Consider the following 15,569-nt stretch of genomic DNA (forward strand, 5'->3'; position numbering starts at 1 on the left):
TAAAGTGAAAAGGCTGACTCTCACTGATTTTCTTAAGGGATCACAACCCAAAACTGCTGCCCTCTTCAGACCTGCTGTGACCACCGAGGAGCAGATATGACATCATCTGCTGACAAAACAAGCAAAACGCAATCGGCTGAATTGCAAACGTTTTCATCTGTTTTATTTCTAGTCATATACTCTGCTTAAAAAAAACAGAGCCTTGTCATCACACGCCACACATTTCACTACTTACAGAAGGATGCACCCTCTTTTGACCTTCTTCAAGTTTGCTTATTACAAAGTCATAGTTAATGGCTGTGTTATGGAAAACAAGAGAATCTGTGTTTGACATAGTTTTAAATATTGTCATTAAAGATTAACAACATAAGCAGGTTACTTACAGTTAAAAATACAACTAAAACTTCTTGCAAAATATTACACATGAAAAAAGATCTTTTAGAAAAGTCCATTTTGGACCAAATGTTTTATTTTTTCTGTTTATTAAATTAATCCCAACATCCCATGAACATTAATATGTATAACACACAAACAGAAGTTGTCTGCTTTACAGAAAATATAATTCCCCAAGATCAGAGAGTAAACTGTGTCATACAACTTTAAATTTGTACCCCTGGAAGACACATGTAAATTTTAATTCCTGGTGAGCCACAGATCAGATCAGAAACTTCTGCTGCTGTTAAACAGAAACCTCCAAGTTTTATACAGTGTGCTATATCTTTTAGGCTTAGTATACAGTATATGTTTTAAGACTCACCAGTGGCCTCAACTGAAAGTGTTTTATATTGACATCCCTCACACATATGCATTCTTATCAAAGTGCTGCGTCCTGGAGGAGTTGTTGTAGTCTGGAGGCGGCCTCTGGTTTACAGACTTTGCCTGCCCTCTCGGGTAGGAGGAGATATGAGAATGCGAAGCAGCACCTTTGTAGATATAGTTTGCCTGACTGTGGCTGTAAAAAAAAGACAGAACACATGTTCATCTTCACAAATCAATATGAGTCAACAAAATTGATTCATACAGCAGGTTGGCCTATTTACAACATGTATCTTCTGTATAACATACTATGTGTTACTCATACAAACCTTTTGGTAAAAGAATCTGCGATGGAGAAACAAAACATGATGCCTCCAAGCAAACAGAGTATAGAACCTGCCCAGCCAATAAAGAGAGCAGCTCCCAGTTCAAACCTGCAGACAAAGCCAATAGTTTAAATTTTTTTTAAAAAAATTTAAAACAAATCTTAATTAGTTGAGTTACATTAAAACACTGTGCCTCTTCAGTCACACAGTTCTTACTTCTGTGCTAAAAACATTGGGTCGAAAAATTCTGATGTTATCCGGTGTGCATAGAGGGAGCACGATGAGAGTGAGCAGATGCCTGAGAAGAACAAGAAAAAAATGGAATCTAATTAGATCACACAGATAATTACACAGATGTTACACATACACTTCATCTATACTTACCACTAAGAATGAAAATGACACCGGCAAAGCAGGCAATGTTGGCTTTATTTTTGTCAGTTCCTCCAATTTTGGTGCATTTCATTCCAACAAGGGCAACTATAGAACCGAAAAACCCCAGACAAACGGCTGCAATCATCAGTCCCCTGCATGCTTGGATGTAGCCTACAAACATAAAATAGAGGTCAGCTTACATGCAGTCAAAAGAGTGTTACGTTCTGTGGCTCCATTCTGTGGTTTTTCTCTTACATCTGCACACCGGAAGGTCAATGAGTTATTGAGCTTGTGACAAATTTACACATTAAGCAAGAAATTAAATTTGTCATAAGTGACCATAATTGTTCTCAGTGGTGATTGTCTTGGTGGGAAACCTTTTTTTTTTTTTGAGGCAAATATTACCTTGGTAGTTAACCACTGAAACTAGTCAGCTGTGGGAGAAACTGCCTGAGGTTCCCAGTAAATCACCCTTTATCACTTTCAAGCTCCAAGAACTGAGGCTAAACATTGACATATTTGGAGGTAAATGAGTTGTTCCTTGAAGACTTACATTAGGCTGTAAGATATCTATTAGTTCTAAGTAGCTGCAGCTTCAATTTGAATTTAGCAAAAGAGACAGGAGCTAAGGTTGAACACTTATAAGGCTCTTACAAACTCAGGATGACACAACCCTAGTCTAAAACAGGCTAAAACTAAAATTCATTAACATGTGCTCTTTCATTGAAAAACAAACACAAAACATAAGATAAATTCAACAGGATTGACCAGAACCATGAAAAAGGTCAAAGGCAGAAAAACCAAGCATCCAGGAAGAAGGGAAAAAAGAGCTGACCATCCAATGCCAGCAACGAGGGAAACTCTTTGCAGCTGGTGACTCCAGTTGAATCAGTGACACATGTCTTCCACAGATTGGACCAGAAGGTAACTGTGGTGATGACTGATCCATCAATTGAAGACACCTTCCAGTACTCTGTCGGCAAGGTGGAAGACACCAGCACCCACCCAGAAGTGGTTAAAACGAAGGCCAAGATCTCCTGAACCATGCTGCTCATGCTGCAGAAAGGACACCTCCACACTTCTATACTAAAATGTAGCAAGACACTGCACTGGTAAGTTCAATGGATAGGCTGTGATTGATAGTTAATGTGTTGCGGACTGTTATATTCTGTAGGGAGGAGTTTGGCCCTAAAGTGGCCAATGGTCTGTTGTAACATGTTGCACCCTCTCACACCAGTACAAGTCACTGTGACTCCCAGTCATAGATGATGGGTGGGGTCTGAGGGGACTGAAAGTTGTGGATGTAGAAAGTGATGTCTAAAATTAAAGCAGCTGTATGCACATTTACTGTCCCTGTGTTTGTGTATGTGTTCATTTTATGAGTGGGCATATTCCAAAGTACAATGTGATGGGCGTGAAGTGTAATATTTTAATGATTTGGTTAAGAAGTGATACCATAATGGAAAAAGACTTTGCTAAAAGTGGTATTTTTGGATTTAAAATTTTTACTTAAGTAAAAGTGAATGCACTTACTGTATGTTTGAAATGCATTGTATTTATTCTGAGCTGTGTTACATTGTTAATGTATTGTTAGTGGTCTCTGGCGTTCCTGCTCCGGGGTAGATTAAACTAACCGTGCATCAAACATACAGTATTTTTTGGTTATTGTATGAACCAGATATAAATTGCAAACTAAACTTTAGCCAGAGGTGGGTAGTAACAAGTTACATTTACTCAATTACATGTACTCAAGCAACTTTTTTGAGTAAATTGTACTTGTCAGAGTAGTTTTAATGCATTAAATTTGTACTTACCTGAGTTAATTTTAGAGAAACATCATTATTTTTATTCTGTTAGATTTGGATACATTAATCCTGCTACTCTTATTTAGCATACTATTTCATGCATGATCTGTTAAGAGGCAGGTGGTCAGGTGATCCCAAGTCTGCCAGTGCTTTCTTATCCTGCCGCAGTCAAGCATCCACATGAATCATTTCAGAGCAGAATGATTGCAGAAGCTAAAACATGGTAGTATGGCTTTCAAATAACACTGGAAGCTGATATTTACAGATAAAAGTTTAGTGCACAGCACAGCGGGCTACTGCTGTGAAGTCAGTACATCAGAGAACTGTGCTGACACTGAGCTGACAGAGAGCAGTGTCTGCTGTGTTAATGCTAATATGTTTATTAATACATAGCTACACACAGTAATTAATGCTTCAGAAATACTAGCCTACTCCTGCTTTCTGCCATAATGTAAATATTCAAGCTAACAGTGTATGAGGAGTGTGCATTTAACTAGTCATGCTCATTGGTGCAGCCTGATGAAGTGAGACCAAATTATGCACACATAAAACAAGACAAACTTATTTTATTTCATGTGGATGTGACTGATAATGTTTCAACTACAGATGATCTTCCTCAGGTGAAAGTGAAGAAGTGAACACACCCGTATTCAATAGGCATTAAATTATGAAACATTAAAGCATTATGTCCTAAATTGATTTGTTTGCTAAATAATAATCTTACAGCCCATATGAGACAACAATATTTACTTATTGACATACTTAACAGACTATAATGTAGCATTTTGAAATCACACTTGAGAGCTACATACTGGGTTTAATAAAAAAACTAAAACTGGTGCACTGTATATGTGGCAGGTTATCTAAAAAGGAGATGGTGACTTGAACATATAAATAAATAAATAAATACAAGTGTATGTTCGCTTCTTTACTTTTACCTGAGGAAGACCATCAGTAGCTGAAATTATTCCAGTCACAGCCAAATCAAATAAAAGACTTGGGAGTAACTTTCTTAAGTTACTCACTACTCAAGTATTTGTTTCAGTTTCAAGAAAACAGTATTGAGAAACAACAGATACAGAACAGATAATCAGAATCAGAAATATCTAAAATTAGAGAAATCTAAAATATGAATATAAGGGGCATGGATATGTACAGTATTTTACAGTACTGGCTGAAATAAATACAGTAATGTAGTGGTGAATGTGTCACCTTCTATCTGTCACCTTGCACTGCCACCTAAACAACAACAATGCTTCAACTTCCTAGTAACCTATAAAAGCAGGATTTAGATAACTTATTAACAGCATGTCACTCGCTCTGATGCCAGGTAGGGGAAACAAACTTTCATCATCATTGTTACATTGTAACGTGTTGATTAAGTGAGAACAGAATAAATAAATAAAAATTTGGGGCAACATAGACAAAAGTAAACAAGAGGGAGATCACATCCAAACAAGGAATTTATTAAGCTTTTATAGTGTGAATTAGAGCCCCATCTAGTGGATGTAACGTGTCTGTCAACACACTGCTGCCACCATCAGATGAAGCTGAAAATCTCAAAGCACTGCATTAAAAACTTTTTTTAAAAACTGTAACGTATTACAACATGTTTCTAAATTATGTACATTTATAGAGAAAATAATGTTTTGTATTGTATCTACCCATTCTGCTTTAAATACTGTGGCAAGATGAAATATGTTTAGCAAATGGGAAAATGACCAGAAAAGTAAACAAAATAACATGAGTTAGTGACAAAATCTAGCCATGAAATGACAAGCTAATAAAAAATAACTGGTCAACACATGGTTAAAAACAATAGCACTGGAAACAGGTGGTGCATAGCCAAAAATTTACGCAAGCAAAATGCTAATAATGCAACTACAATAGATAAAATGTGGGTGATAAAGGGTTCACAAAACACCATGATTTGAATTGAATGGAGTCTATTATTTTCTTCTTTACTGGTCTCTTTCTGCCTACTAGTCTTTGTTTACTTCCTCTCCACTTGTCCTCAGAAGCGCCTGTGACTCAGAAGTGCTCAGTTTGACATTTCCAGCAAAGGATTACACATTCACCACAGTTAAAACGTGAGCCAGAATCTTGAACAGAAAATATGATTTACTTATTTTTTTCAGTGTCATGATTTTATTTTTGTTACAAATCTGAAGAAATATTTGTCAAACTGGCAAGTCATTTGTGATTATTTCAGCAATGATCAAAGTAAAAGATAAAGATAAAATGTCATGGGTAATTTTTTAAAACAAAGACAATCTGATTTTCACTGACACAAGAATGCTGTCAGGCTTGACCATCTATGAGTGACAGTTGGTTGAAGGACCCAAGTCGCTGTGATGACTGGCTGGTGGCCCTCCATTCATTGGACACTGTGGCACCAATAATGGCACCCAGGCCAGCCAGGCAACTGAGAAAAAACAGAATATGCAAGCCTGACATTTGGAGATTTAAGAAACAGTCTTTTAAATTCAAGAAAATGAGAAGACATAAAATCATTTTAGGCAGGTCATTTACACTGTAGATGTGTTTCACAGAGATGATTTACAGATAGGACATCTTGCCTGAGTAGGGGTGGAAGTGTCTGAAAGTAAAAAGAAAGCACGAGCTGGCAGTTAGTCATGTTCCATGTTGGTAAGCTGCAGTATTTGAAATACTCCTTTTGTTCCTTCACATTTTGGTCTAAAAATAAGGCCAAGTATTATGTTAACATTAACAATAATAAAGGAGTAATAAGTAATTCTAAAACAAGAAGAAATGTGACAGTTCAGCTACTGGTTCATCTATTTTTGGACACAATTTAGAAAATTTATGACTAATCATCGTCAGCTCATATGTGGACATGTAGTTTGTTCTCATCCCATAGAGTGTGTTTTTTTCTTAAAAAAATGGTACATTTAGAGAAAATTAAGCCATTTATAAAAAGAGATGAGAACTGAATCAGCTGCAGTGTGAATTTGAAACTTGACACTGTTAGAAAGATTGCACATCTGGCGGCAGTTTGCCACTTTTTTGTATTATTTTTAAATTCATTTTTACAAATACTAACAAGCAGGTATAAACATTCCGTATTATATGTACTGTTTGTTTAACACAGAAAATGTGTAGGGGCTACAGTATGATGCAGTGTATGAAGAAAATCTCAAAATCATCAAAGTTTTCCAACAATTTGTTGTTAAGTGGAAGTGGGATTCAGTGCATTTTACACAAAACAATGCTAAAACAGTCAAAAAGAAGAAAAAAAAAAGAAAAGGTATATGAAAACCATGTGAAGCTTTCATTTATGTGTTTAAACAGAACTTTGTTGGCTCATTCATCTACAGATGAAATTAATTGTTTTAAATAGCATTTAAATTGTTTCAATTGCTCTCAAGTGAATGTATAGATAATTACGAATCTAATAGTATATATTTTTATATTTAGTAGTAGCCTATAGTGCTTGACCACAACAGATCTGTGTAAGGGTTACTGGCAGGTTCCACTCACTAAGCGATCAACGGGAGCTGACAGCTAGCCTTCAGGACTCCATGGGGTCTTTTCCAGTTTACGGTCATGCCATTTGGTTTGCATGGGGCTTCAGCCACCTTCCAGAGGCTCATGGACCAGGTATTGTGTGGTTTCACTGATTTTGCTGCTGCATATCTGGATGACATTGTCATTAACAGTACCACCTGGGAGGAGCACTTGGAACATCTGCATGCTGTCTTGGATCGTCTCCACTCTGCCGGGCTGACCACAAATTCTTCCAAGTGTGTCTTCGCCGCTGCAGAGTCAGAGTACCTGGGCCTCATCATCGGAAATGGGGTGATAGGGCCGCAAGTCAATAAGATCCAGGCTATAGAGTCATGTTCGTTGCAACACACAAGGAGGCAACTTCGGTCTTTCTTGGGCATGGCAGGCTTCTATCACCGCTTCATCCCACAGTTCTCTGCCAGGGCAGCTCTTCTCACAGACATGACAGGATCTCGGTGTCCCAATCAGATCCGGTGGACAGAAGAGGCGGTGGCGGCTTTCCAGGACATCCAGCAATCACTAAGTAAGGAACCAGTTTTCTACAGCTCAAACTTTGATGATGATTTTATTCTGCAAACATATGCTTCCAACAGGGGTCTGGGGGCGGTGCTTCTCCAGGGACCACCAGACGACCGCCATCCAGTTGCCTACATCAGCCGGAAAATATTCCCCCGAGAGGTTAGGTATTCAACGGTGGAAAAGGAGGCACTGGCTATCAAGTGGGCTCTTGACTCCTTCCGTTATTACCTCCTGGGCAGAGAATTCATCCTTGAGACAGACCACAAAGCTCTTCAGTGGATGGAAAGAATGAAGGACACCAATGGCCGGATTACTCGGTGGTATCTGGCACTACAACCTTTCTGCTTCATCATCAAGCACATCCCTGGCAAGGATAACAACACAGCTGACTACCTCTCTCGCAGTTCCAGCGAGAGTCCTGAAGGGCTGTGTGTGTGATGGCCTAAGCCACACAGGTTAACAGCCAGCAATGGTAATACCGCACACAAGCCATGTTTTAAGTACACAAGTTAAGTTATTTTTGCAGTTAGCCACACCACACACAATTCATGATTTCAAAACACAGATCACATAGTTTATTTCAGGTATAATATACATTTATTTTCTTTAGCCATACACTGTTTAAATGGAGTGCACACATTTTCACATTGTATGGTTATGTAGCCTAAACATTTTCTGTTCTATTAATCATTGTTTTTTTGTTACAATGTTGGTGAGAAGTCTGTCCTGGGGGAAGAAAGGTGTGGCTAAGGGTGGAGGACTGTTTTATCCAGTGGCCTGCCAATCAAGCCGTACCATGGGCTGCCATATTGGAGGGGGATTTTGGGTTTAGTTTGTTTTACTTTGTAGTTGTTGTATTTGTCGTCCATTTTGTTTGTGTAAATTGGTTTCGCCAAGCCACTATATATGTTCCCTTGTGTCTCATTCAGTTAGGTCAGTTTGTTCAGTTCATATCCTGTTTTGTGTATAGTTATGTTTTCTTGACCTCTTTTATAGGCCTAGATGTTAAGTTTTTGGTTTCTATTGTTCAACTTTTTGGGGGTAAATAAAAACCCTGTTTTTCAAAAAACTCCTGTTCTCCTCGTTGCTTGTCTGTTTGGTCCCTGACATTTAACATAATACTGTATAATCTTAAACAATATAAGGGTCAATACTGCATGAATACCCTACTTTTACTTTTGATAGGCTAATTAAATACATTTTAGTGTTAATGAGTTCCCCACTCACAGTACACATTAAAGATGATGTAAATAATGATTGTTTGGGTCAGACGCCACAGAGGTCATGACATAAAGTTCATGAAGAGATTGAGACTTCTGTCAGCCAATCCCCAGGCGGTGGGCGGGGTTATGGAGCGTCCAGCTCACCTGACACCGGCTGCGCGTGTTCTGTAGTAATCCTGTTTTGAATGTCGTTATTGACATACACTGGAGTTTGCTGCAGCTCTTCTCTCTCCTCTGAGTCTTTATCGATATCCCTCTGCCACATAGCCCGCGGAGAAAGTCCTCAGGTACCTTTTACTGTTGGGGGGCATGGAACCTCTGCGGAAGGAGGCGCAGGATAATCCGTCGGCTTCAGCTAATCTTCTCTCCAAGATTTTCTTCTGGTAAGAAAACTGGCCTCACAGCGACAGCCGTGTTTGACATTAATTGAACGGAGAGCTCTCTTGTGTGACTGTCTGTGGCCACTCAAGACCAGACAGGCTGTCCCGTCCCCCGTCCCCCGTCCCCCCGTGATGCGATAGCAGGAAGCTGCATGAGCATCCTTTCATTTATAAACATAAACCACACTGCTCCAAAGTAGAAGAGAGAGCTCAGCCTTTTTGGTACAAGTTGATTCTTGCAGTCTTATATCAGAATAGCTAGAGTTGCAGTTTAATTGTAGATTTGCATGAAGAGCATGACGAGGAACTTCAAATAGCAAGTTACTGTTCTTCCAATAGTAAGGTATAAGTAGCAGTGCTCCATTACAACTGTTTAAACGTTTAGGCCTACTGAAATTAAACTATAATAATAACTTTATTTGTATAGCAATTTATCAAGAATTATTAGGTGTTTAAGTAAAGAACATGAGAAAAAGTAATACACTCATGCAGTTTGCTATAGTAGGAAAAATATTACTCTAAATGATATCTTAACAAAACAAGTGTTGCAGCTCATGCAGCTGGACTGATGAATTGTTGTTTTTGTTGGGGTTTTCCATGCTTTCTCAATAAACAAGATTTTCATAGTTTCTTAGAAGTTGACACTTTGGAGATAATTTCAATAATTATTTATTATTTTCAACTACTGAACGTGCTTTTATATGCTTTTTCTTTAGTTGGCTGAATCCCTTGTTCAGAATCGGGTACAAGAGGAAGTTGCAGGAAGATGACATGTATGAAGTTCTCCCAGAGGACGGATCCGATAGACTTGGGGAGGAGCTGCAATGGTAAGACACTGAATAATGTATTAGTAAAGGCTTATCCACAGCAATTCTCCCACAGTCTGAAGTCGCTACCAATATAAATAGGCTTAGATTCCACGAGTCTCCCACTCCACAGTCATAGGTTATGTATTTTACTGAAATTCAACCTTTCAAGCATCAATGCAGCGTTCAAACTGAGTCAGCAGCAGGGTTGAACGCCCTGAAGACCTCTTTAGCTTGTTTGCATTATTTTCCCTGATTTCTCTCAAAAAATGTCCAGCATCATCACATTGCTCAGGTTTAGATCAGAGGCGCCATTCTTATTCTTCACATCCATGCAACTTCAAGGTTTATAGTCATTGCGATTGAAGTACCCCTGAAGTGTAATGATACACTGTTTGGGGAATTCTCCAAGGCCTGATCCACCATTTGAGCAAGGGATAGTACTCGAAAGCCAGGAGAGGAGCCATGCTGGCCCAGCTTGGATTTAATTCTGCTCCTAGAGATCCGGTCTGGACAAAATGGGACTCATACTGACCAGATAACAGAATTCAGAGACTGTTGTGCCCACATCGTTACAGAGACCTGCACCATCAACATCCCGGGTCAAGCACTCGGTCCATGTTCCGAGCTGTGAGCGCAAGATGAGAGGAAGTGGACTCAAACGCAGTCAAGATGGACTCCCAAATGTCAGATTGTTCATTATGAAGATGAAACTTTCATATTATCATCTGGTGGCTGCTGTCTACATTCACCCAGCCTATGTAAATAACTGTATAAACTGTTTTATTTTATTTTAAATGTTACCATATTTTAATATAGGCCTACACTTAATATGTTGTGTGTGTAGCATGAAGGAACTACAAAATTTGTTTTGTTATGCTGCTTTGTGCTGTATAATGACTAATAAACTACCATGTACTCAAAAGTACTATAGGACAAACAACAGGCAGAGCTCTATTCTCATAATAAGCAGCAATCATATTGAAATGACCCCCTTCCCCACTGGGAGAAAATCCAAGTAAGTGTGTAGTAGCCAACCATAGACTCCCGTCCTGTCCCTTTACACTGCACCTCTCAGTCTAGATAGACCACCCCCTTTGAGGGAGTTTGGTGTCTGAGTTGACTTTGAGCTTGGACGTGAGCCCACCTATATATAGACAGTACTATCACATGAGAGCAGGCTCCTCCCCTTACACTAATCCCACTACATCTAATAGGGTCTGCTAATTTTCTTTCTTGGCATAAAGGCAAGCTTTATTTCACTGTGAGTACTCGACTATAACATAAATATACCTTTAGGCCGTCTCCTGTTATGTTTTTTAGACAGGATACTAAGGGACTGTTGGGATGCCCAGTTTAGTGACATTATGGGCATCTCTGTTGCTGACAGATGATACTGTTCTGTGTGACGTGGTGAAAATGTCAGCACCTCCCCCCCGTACATGGCCAGGGTTCTATCCCAGAAAGATTTGACCTGGCTAGTTGAGGAGTGATCAACATTCAAAATGGCACATACCAATAGTTAGATACTGTAGCTGCAGAAAATGTGGGGTTTGCTTGCATTAAACTGAGAGAGAGCTGGGCAACAAAGCAAAGCTCTTTCTTTGTGATTCATATCCGGTTAGCATTCAGTCCAATGCTCAAAATAGAGAATCTCATTATTTTGTGATTATGATGCAATGCTACAGATAATTGATTACAGTACCTCAGTAAACACTCCATCGTGTGGAAACAGCCACACACAAAAAATCTGTATACTGCATACTTGGTCAATTAACGTCCACACAAGCCAAATATGATAAGAATGGATTATTCTTCTTAAAATATATAGAACTGAATTTTTCTTGTGATTTCTTTTGAGGAACAGTTGTTATGGCAGACTAGGTGAACGGACTCAAGAGTGGACTCGGGGCAGGTTTAAATCCAGGAATTTAAAGTTTATTGAAAAACGGGGTGTGACAGCGGAGCAGAGGGCAGACCAGGGAATGGAGACCAGCGAGTGGATTTCCAGGCGGGCAGTGAGTTGAGCGAGGCAGGGGCAGGATTTCCAGGCAGGCAGGGAGCTGGGTGAGGCAGTGGCAGAATCTCCAGGCAGGCAGTGATCCTGAGCACAGAGAGACAAGGTAAGTTGAACTCACAAGAAACAAACAGAATATACAACTCGAGACATGTAGCCCGCAGCACAAATACCACTGGGGTAAGCTGACGATCTGGCAACGAGTGAGGTGAAGAACCGGGTTGATATACTGCAGTGTCTTGATTAGTGGAATGCGGATCAGGTGTGCAGGTGGAGAGCCAGGCCCAGAGTGAGACCCCACCCAGACAACACAGAGAGACAGACAGACTAACAGGAGACACAGGGAGGGAAGAGAACATGAACACAAGGGGTCGGGGAGGAGAACTGCAGACTCATAACAACATTTGTTATGAGTATTGTTGTGAGTAACAGTGCTTAATTGTAGATTACTGACTGGGAGAAACTTTTGCTTTTCTTTCTACTTTTGAAAGGTACTGGAACAGAGAGGTTCAAAAGGCAGCAAAAGATCTGCGCCCCCCTGGACTTGCCAAAGTTCTTGTTCAGTGCTATTGGAGATCATACTCACTCATTGGAATATACATCTTTATAGAGGTAAAGCGGAATCTCACAGTGACGCCAAATGTCTACAGAGAACAATGCTGCATTAAGAATTAAGCTTTGTTTTAATGGAGCAGATCCACTTTTCATCTCTACATCTAATTTTCCATCAGGAAGTCATCAAAGTCATTCAGCCGGTGCTACTTGGAAAGATAATTGAGTACTTTGAGAGTTATGACCCCACCAACACAGCTGCAGTCTATGAGGCCTACAGCTATGCCGCAGCCATCTCCCTGTCAACCATTTGCCTGGCCGTCCTTCATCATCTCTATTTCTACCATGTCCAGCGAGCAGGCATGAAGATTCGCGTGGCCATGTGCCACATGATCTATCGGAAGGTCAGTCTTATCAGACATCTGTATAAATGTCATCCTCTGTCATAGTTCTGTGATTTGTATGACTTGATTTAACATTTTTGTTCTGCAAAGGCTCTTTGTCTTAACAGCGAAGCACTGACCAAAACTACCACAGGACAAATTGTAAACCTCTTGTCCAATGATGTCAACAAATTTGATGAGGTAATTAGCTGAAAGGGTCTATGTTTGCATGATATTTCAGTCAACCGATCATTCAACCAATCAATCAATCATCTTTATCTGTCCCCGGGGGGAAATTGGTATTTTTACGTGTGACTTATTTATTCAATAACACAGACCACACCTCAGTTATTCTTTCCTCTTCATTGTTTTCCTACAGGTCACCTTATATTTGCATTTCTTGTGGATTGGTCCTCTACAAGCAGCCACTGTAATAATATTGTTGATGTATGTGATTGGCCCATCATGCCTTGCGGGAATGGTCGTCTTCTTTATCCTGATGCCAATACAGACTATGTTCGGACGCTTGTTCTCTCATCTCAGGTCATTCTCCAGATTTATCAAATATTGATAACAGTTGTCTCCACTTATGAAAGGTTTCTGTTGTGTGTTGCACTGGTACCACTACTGCAATTTGCGTCTGCTGTTTTAGGGCTGAAACAGCAGTCTTAACAGATGATAGAATACGCACTATGAATGAAGTCATCGCTGGAATCCGCGTTATAAAGATGTATGGGTGGGAGAAGCCTTTCGCTGCATTGGTGGATGAGGTCAGAAGGTAGATCAGTTCCTGCTCATGTCATGTTGCAATTTTGGATAAAATGATAAAGTTATGATACAAGAGTATGATGATGTTATCCAGACTTTTTTCATACAGTAAGTACAGAAGTTTATGTTCAATAACTTTAACATCTCTTATATCTGCAGCACAGAATACTATTACTAAAACTTGACAAAATTTCATAGACATTTTTGTAATATCCCATTAGATAACAAATATAGAAAGAACAAATGCTTCTGTATTCTGCCAAAAATGTATGCAAAACAGAATTTACTGATGACATGTCTTGCTATTGTGCAGAATGGAAATCTCCAAGATCATGAAAAGCTCCTACCTGCGTGGCTTGAACATGGCGTCTTTCTTTGTCGCCAGCAAGATCATCATCTTCATCACCGTCTGTATCTACGTTCTGACAGGAAACGCGTTGAGTGCTAGCAGAGTGTTTATGGCAGTTTCCCTCTACGGTGCGGTCAGACTCACCATCACACTCTTCTTTCCCCTTGCCATAGAGAAGGTCTCTGAGTCTCTCATCAGCACAAGAAGGATTAAAGTAAATACACCATAGACAGAGGCCATATTTAAAACCAGTGTGTTTTGATGACTATATGGAAACTTAAACTGTGAATGTGTTTCTTTTGTAAGAATTTTCTTCTGCTGGATGAAGTTGCTCCTGAGCATCAGGTGCTTACTGTAACAGAGAAGGACTGTATGGTGAATATTCAGGATTTAATATGCTACTGGGATAAGGTGAGAATTAGTTTCGGTAAAAGGGGTCTTTTTCAAATTATAATCTGGTTTGATTTTGAGCAATATAAGTAAACCAGACATTACAAGACTTACTGAATAGTTACTACATGGCAGTGTTTCATTTCACTTACTTTTCCTTACAGATGCTAGAGACTCCAACTTTACAGAACGTGTCTTTTACCGTGAGGCCAGAGCAGCTCCTGGCCATAATTGGACCTGTTGGAGCTGGAAAGGTCAGGTCTGTTCTCTAGTCTCAGGTTTATAGATGATTATAAACCTAAGACATGTTAAGTAATTCAAAATAGTTATAAAATACAGTACAGTGCAAAACTCTTAGGGCGGTGTGAAAAATGCTGTAAAGTAAGAATGCTTTCAAAAATAGACATGTTAATAGATTGTTTATCAGTAAACAAAATACAAAGTGAGTGAACAAAGGAAAAATCTAAGTCAAATAAATATTTGACCACCCTTTGCCTTCAAAAACGCATTTCGTCTAGGTACACTTGTACCACACCGGCCTAAAACCGTTGTACATTATTATATATAATAAATTCATTGGGGCCATTAAATTGACTGACAGTGGAGACATGAAATATCAAGATTCCTTACATTTACCTTTAATTAATCTGGTTGTAGTATTATAATAGTGCTATTCCTGTTAAAGCCAATGGGCTGCTAGCAGCTGGATAGTTAGCTTATATGCAGGCAGCAGAAATTTGCCTTCTTCATTTATTTTTAGTTGACTGAAATGCCATTAATTAATTGTCTTTTGAGAAATATACTAATTAGCTTTCCTGTCAAGAGTAAGATGAGATGATCGATATCTCTCTTGTGTCTTTGTGGTAAGTATGGAGCAATGCAACCTAACAGCACCTCTAACGCTTCCTAATTAACATGTTGTATGTAGTTTGTTTAATTCCCACACAAACAGAAACGGCAATATGTCGTTTTCCTGGGAGTTATTTGCTGTAATTTCTTTGTAAACATTAGTCTTTATGCTAGGCTAAGCTAATTGCCTCTTGGCTCAAGCTCCGTACTCCGTTCCAGTGGTATCCATATTCTCATGTAACTCTCAGCAAGTAAGTGATATTAATCATATTTCCCAAAATTTCAAAATTGTTCTTTAAACCTTTTTGTTCTATGTTTGTACATGTCAGTCCTCACTCCTCAGTGCCATCCTAGGAGAACTGAGTCAGTCAAGTGGTGTGGTCAAGGTCAAAGGAGAGCTGACATACACTTCTCAGCAGCCCTGGATTTTACCTGGTACGATTCGAAGCAACATCCTTTTTGGCAAAGAGCTCAACCCTCAGAAGTATGATAGAGTCCTGAGAGCCTGCGCCCTCAAGAGAGTGAGAATCACAAGTAGTCACA

General features: G+C 39.4%; 2 protein-coding genes across 7 annotated transcripts in view; one reads left to right on the forward strand and one right to left on the reverse strand.

Annotated features, from left to right (window-relative positions):
• Positions 1-436: 436 nt before the first annotated feature.
• LOC119904147 (claudin-10-like) lies at positions 437-2,542 on the reverse strand. The gene is made up of 5 exons (XM_038720600.1): positions 2,293-2,542; positions 1,467-1,628; positions 1,299-1,380; positions 1,086-1,190; positions 437-952 (listed from the first exon to the last, which is right to left on the reverse strand). Exons 1-5 carry the CDS (start codon positions 2,510-2,512, stop codon positions 796-798), a joined length of 726 nt encoding a protein of 241 aa, XP_038576528.1. The 5' UTR covers positions 2,513-2,542; the 3' UTR covers positions 437-795.
• LOC119904146 (multidrug resistance-associated protein 4-like) overlaps positions 2,485-15,569 on the forward strand; it is a 59,153-nt gene continuing 46,068 nt past the window's right edge. For 3 of the 6 annotated variants that reach the window (XR_005444656.1, XM_038720596.1, XM_038720595.1), the window contains exons 1-13: positions 2,485-2,569; positions 6,943-7,313; positions 7,384-8,915; positions 9,629-9,739; positions 12,227-12,347; positions 12,467-12,691; positions 12,782-12,871; positions 13,050-13,213; positions 13,323-13,448; positions 13,752-14,001; positions 14,094-14,198; positions 14,342-14,431; positions 15,356-15,547. Coding sequence is in view for 5 of the 6 variants with exons in the window: in XM_038720596.1 (XP_038576524.1) it covers positions 8,842-8,915; positions 9,629-9,739; positions 12,227-12,347; positions 12,467-12,691; positions 12,782-12,871; positions 13,050-13,213; positions 13,323-13,448; positions 13,752-14,001; positions 14,094-14,198; positions 14,342-14,431; positions 15,356-15,547 (1,548 nt within the window). In the remaining variant the exon portion in view is untranslated. The remainder of the gene's footprint in view (positions 2,570-6,942; positions 7,314-7,383; positions 8,916-9,628; positions 9,740-12,226; positions 12,348-12,466; positions 12,692-12,781; positions 12,872-13,049; positions 13,214-13,322; positions 13,449-13,751; positions 14,002-14,093; positions 14,199-14,341; positions 14,432-15,355; positions 15,548-15,569) is intronic. The other 3 variants (XM_038720599.1, XM_038720597.1, XM_038720598.1) reach the window with 3 other exon arrangements.

The sequence above is a fragment of the Micropterus salmoides genome, unplaced genomic scaffold (assembly GCF_014851395.1).
Source record: "Micropterus salmoides isolate LMB-PRFRI ecotype aquatic unplaced genomic scaffold, ASM1485139v1 Ms_hic_scaffold_15, whole genome shotgun sequence".
Lineage (NCBI taxonomy): Eukaryota > Metazoa > Chordata > Actinopteri > Centrarchiformes > Centrarchidae > Micropterus > Micropterus salmoides.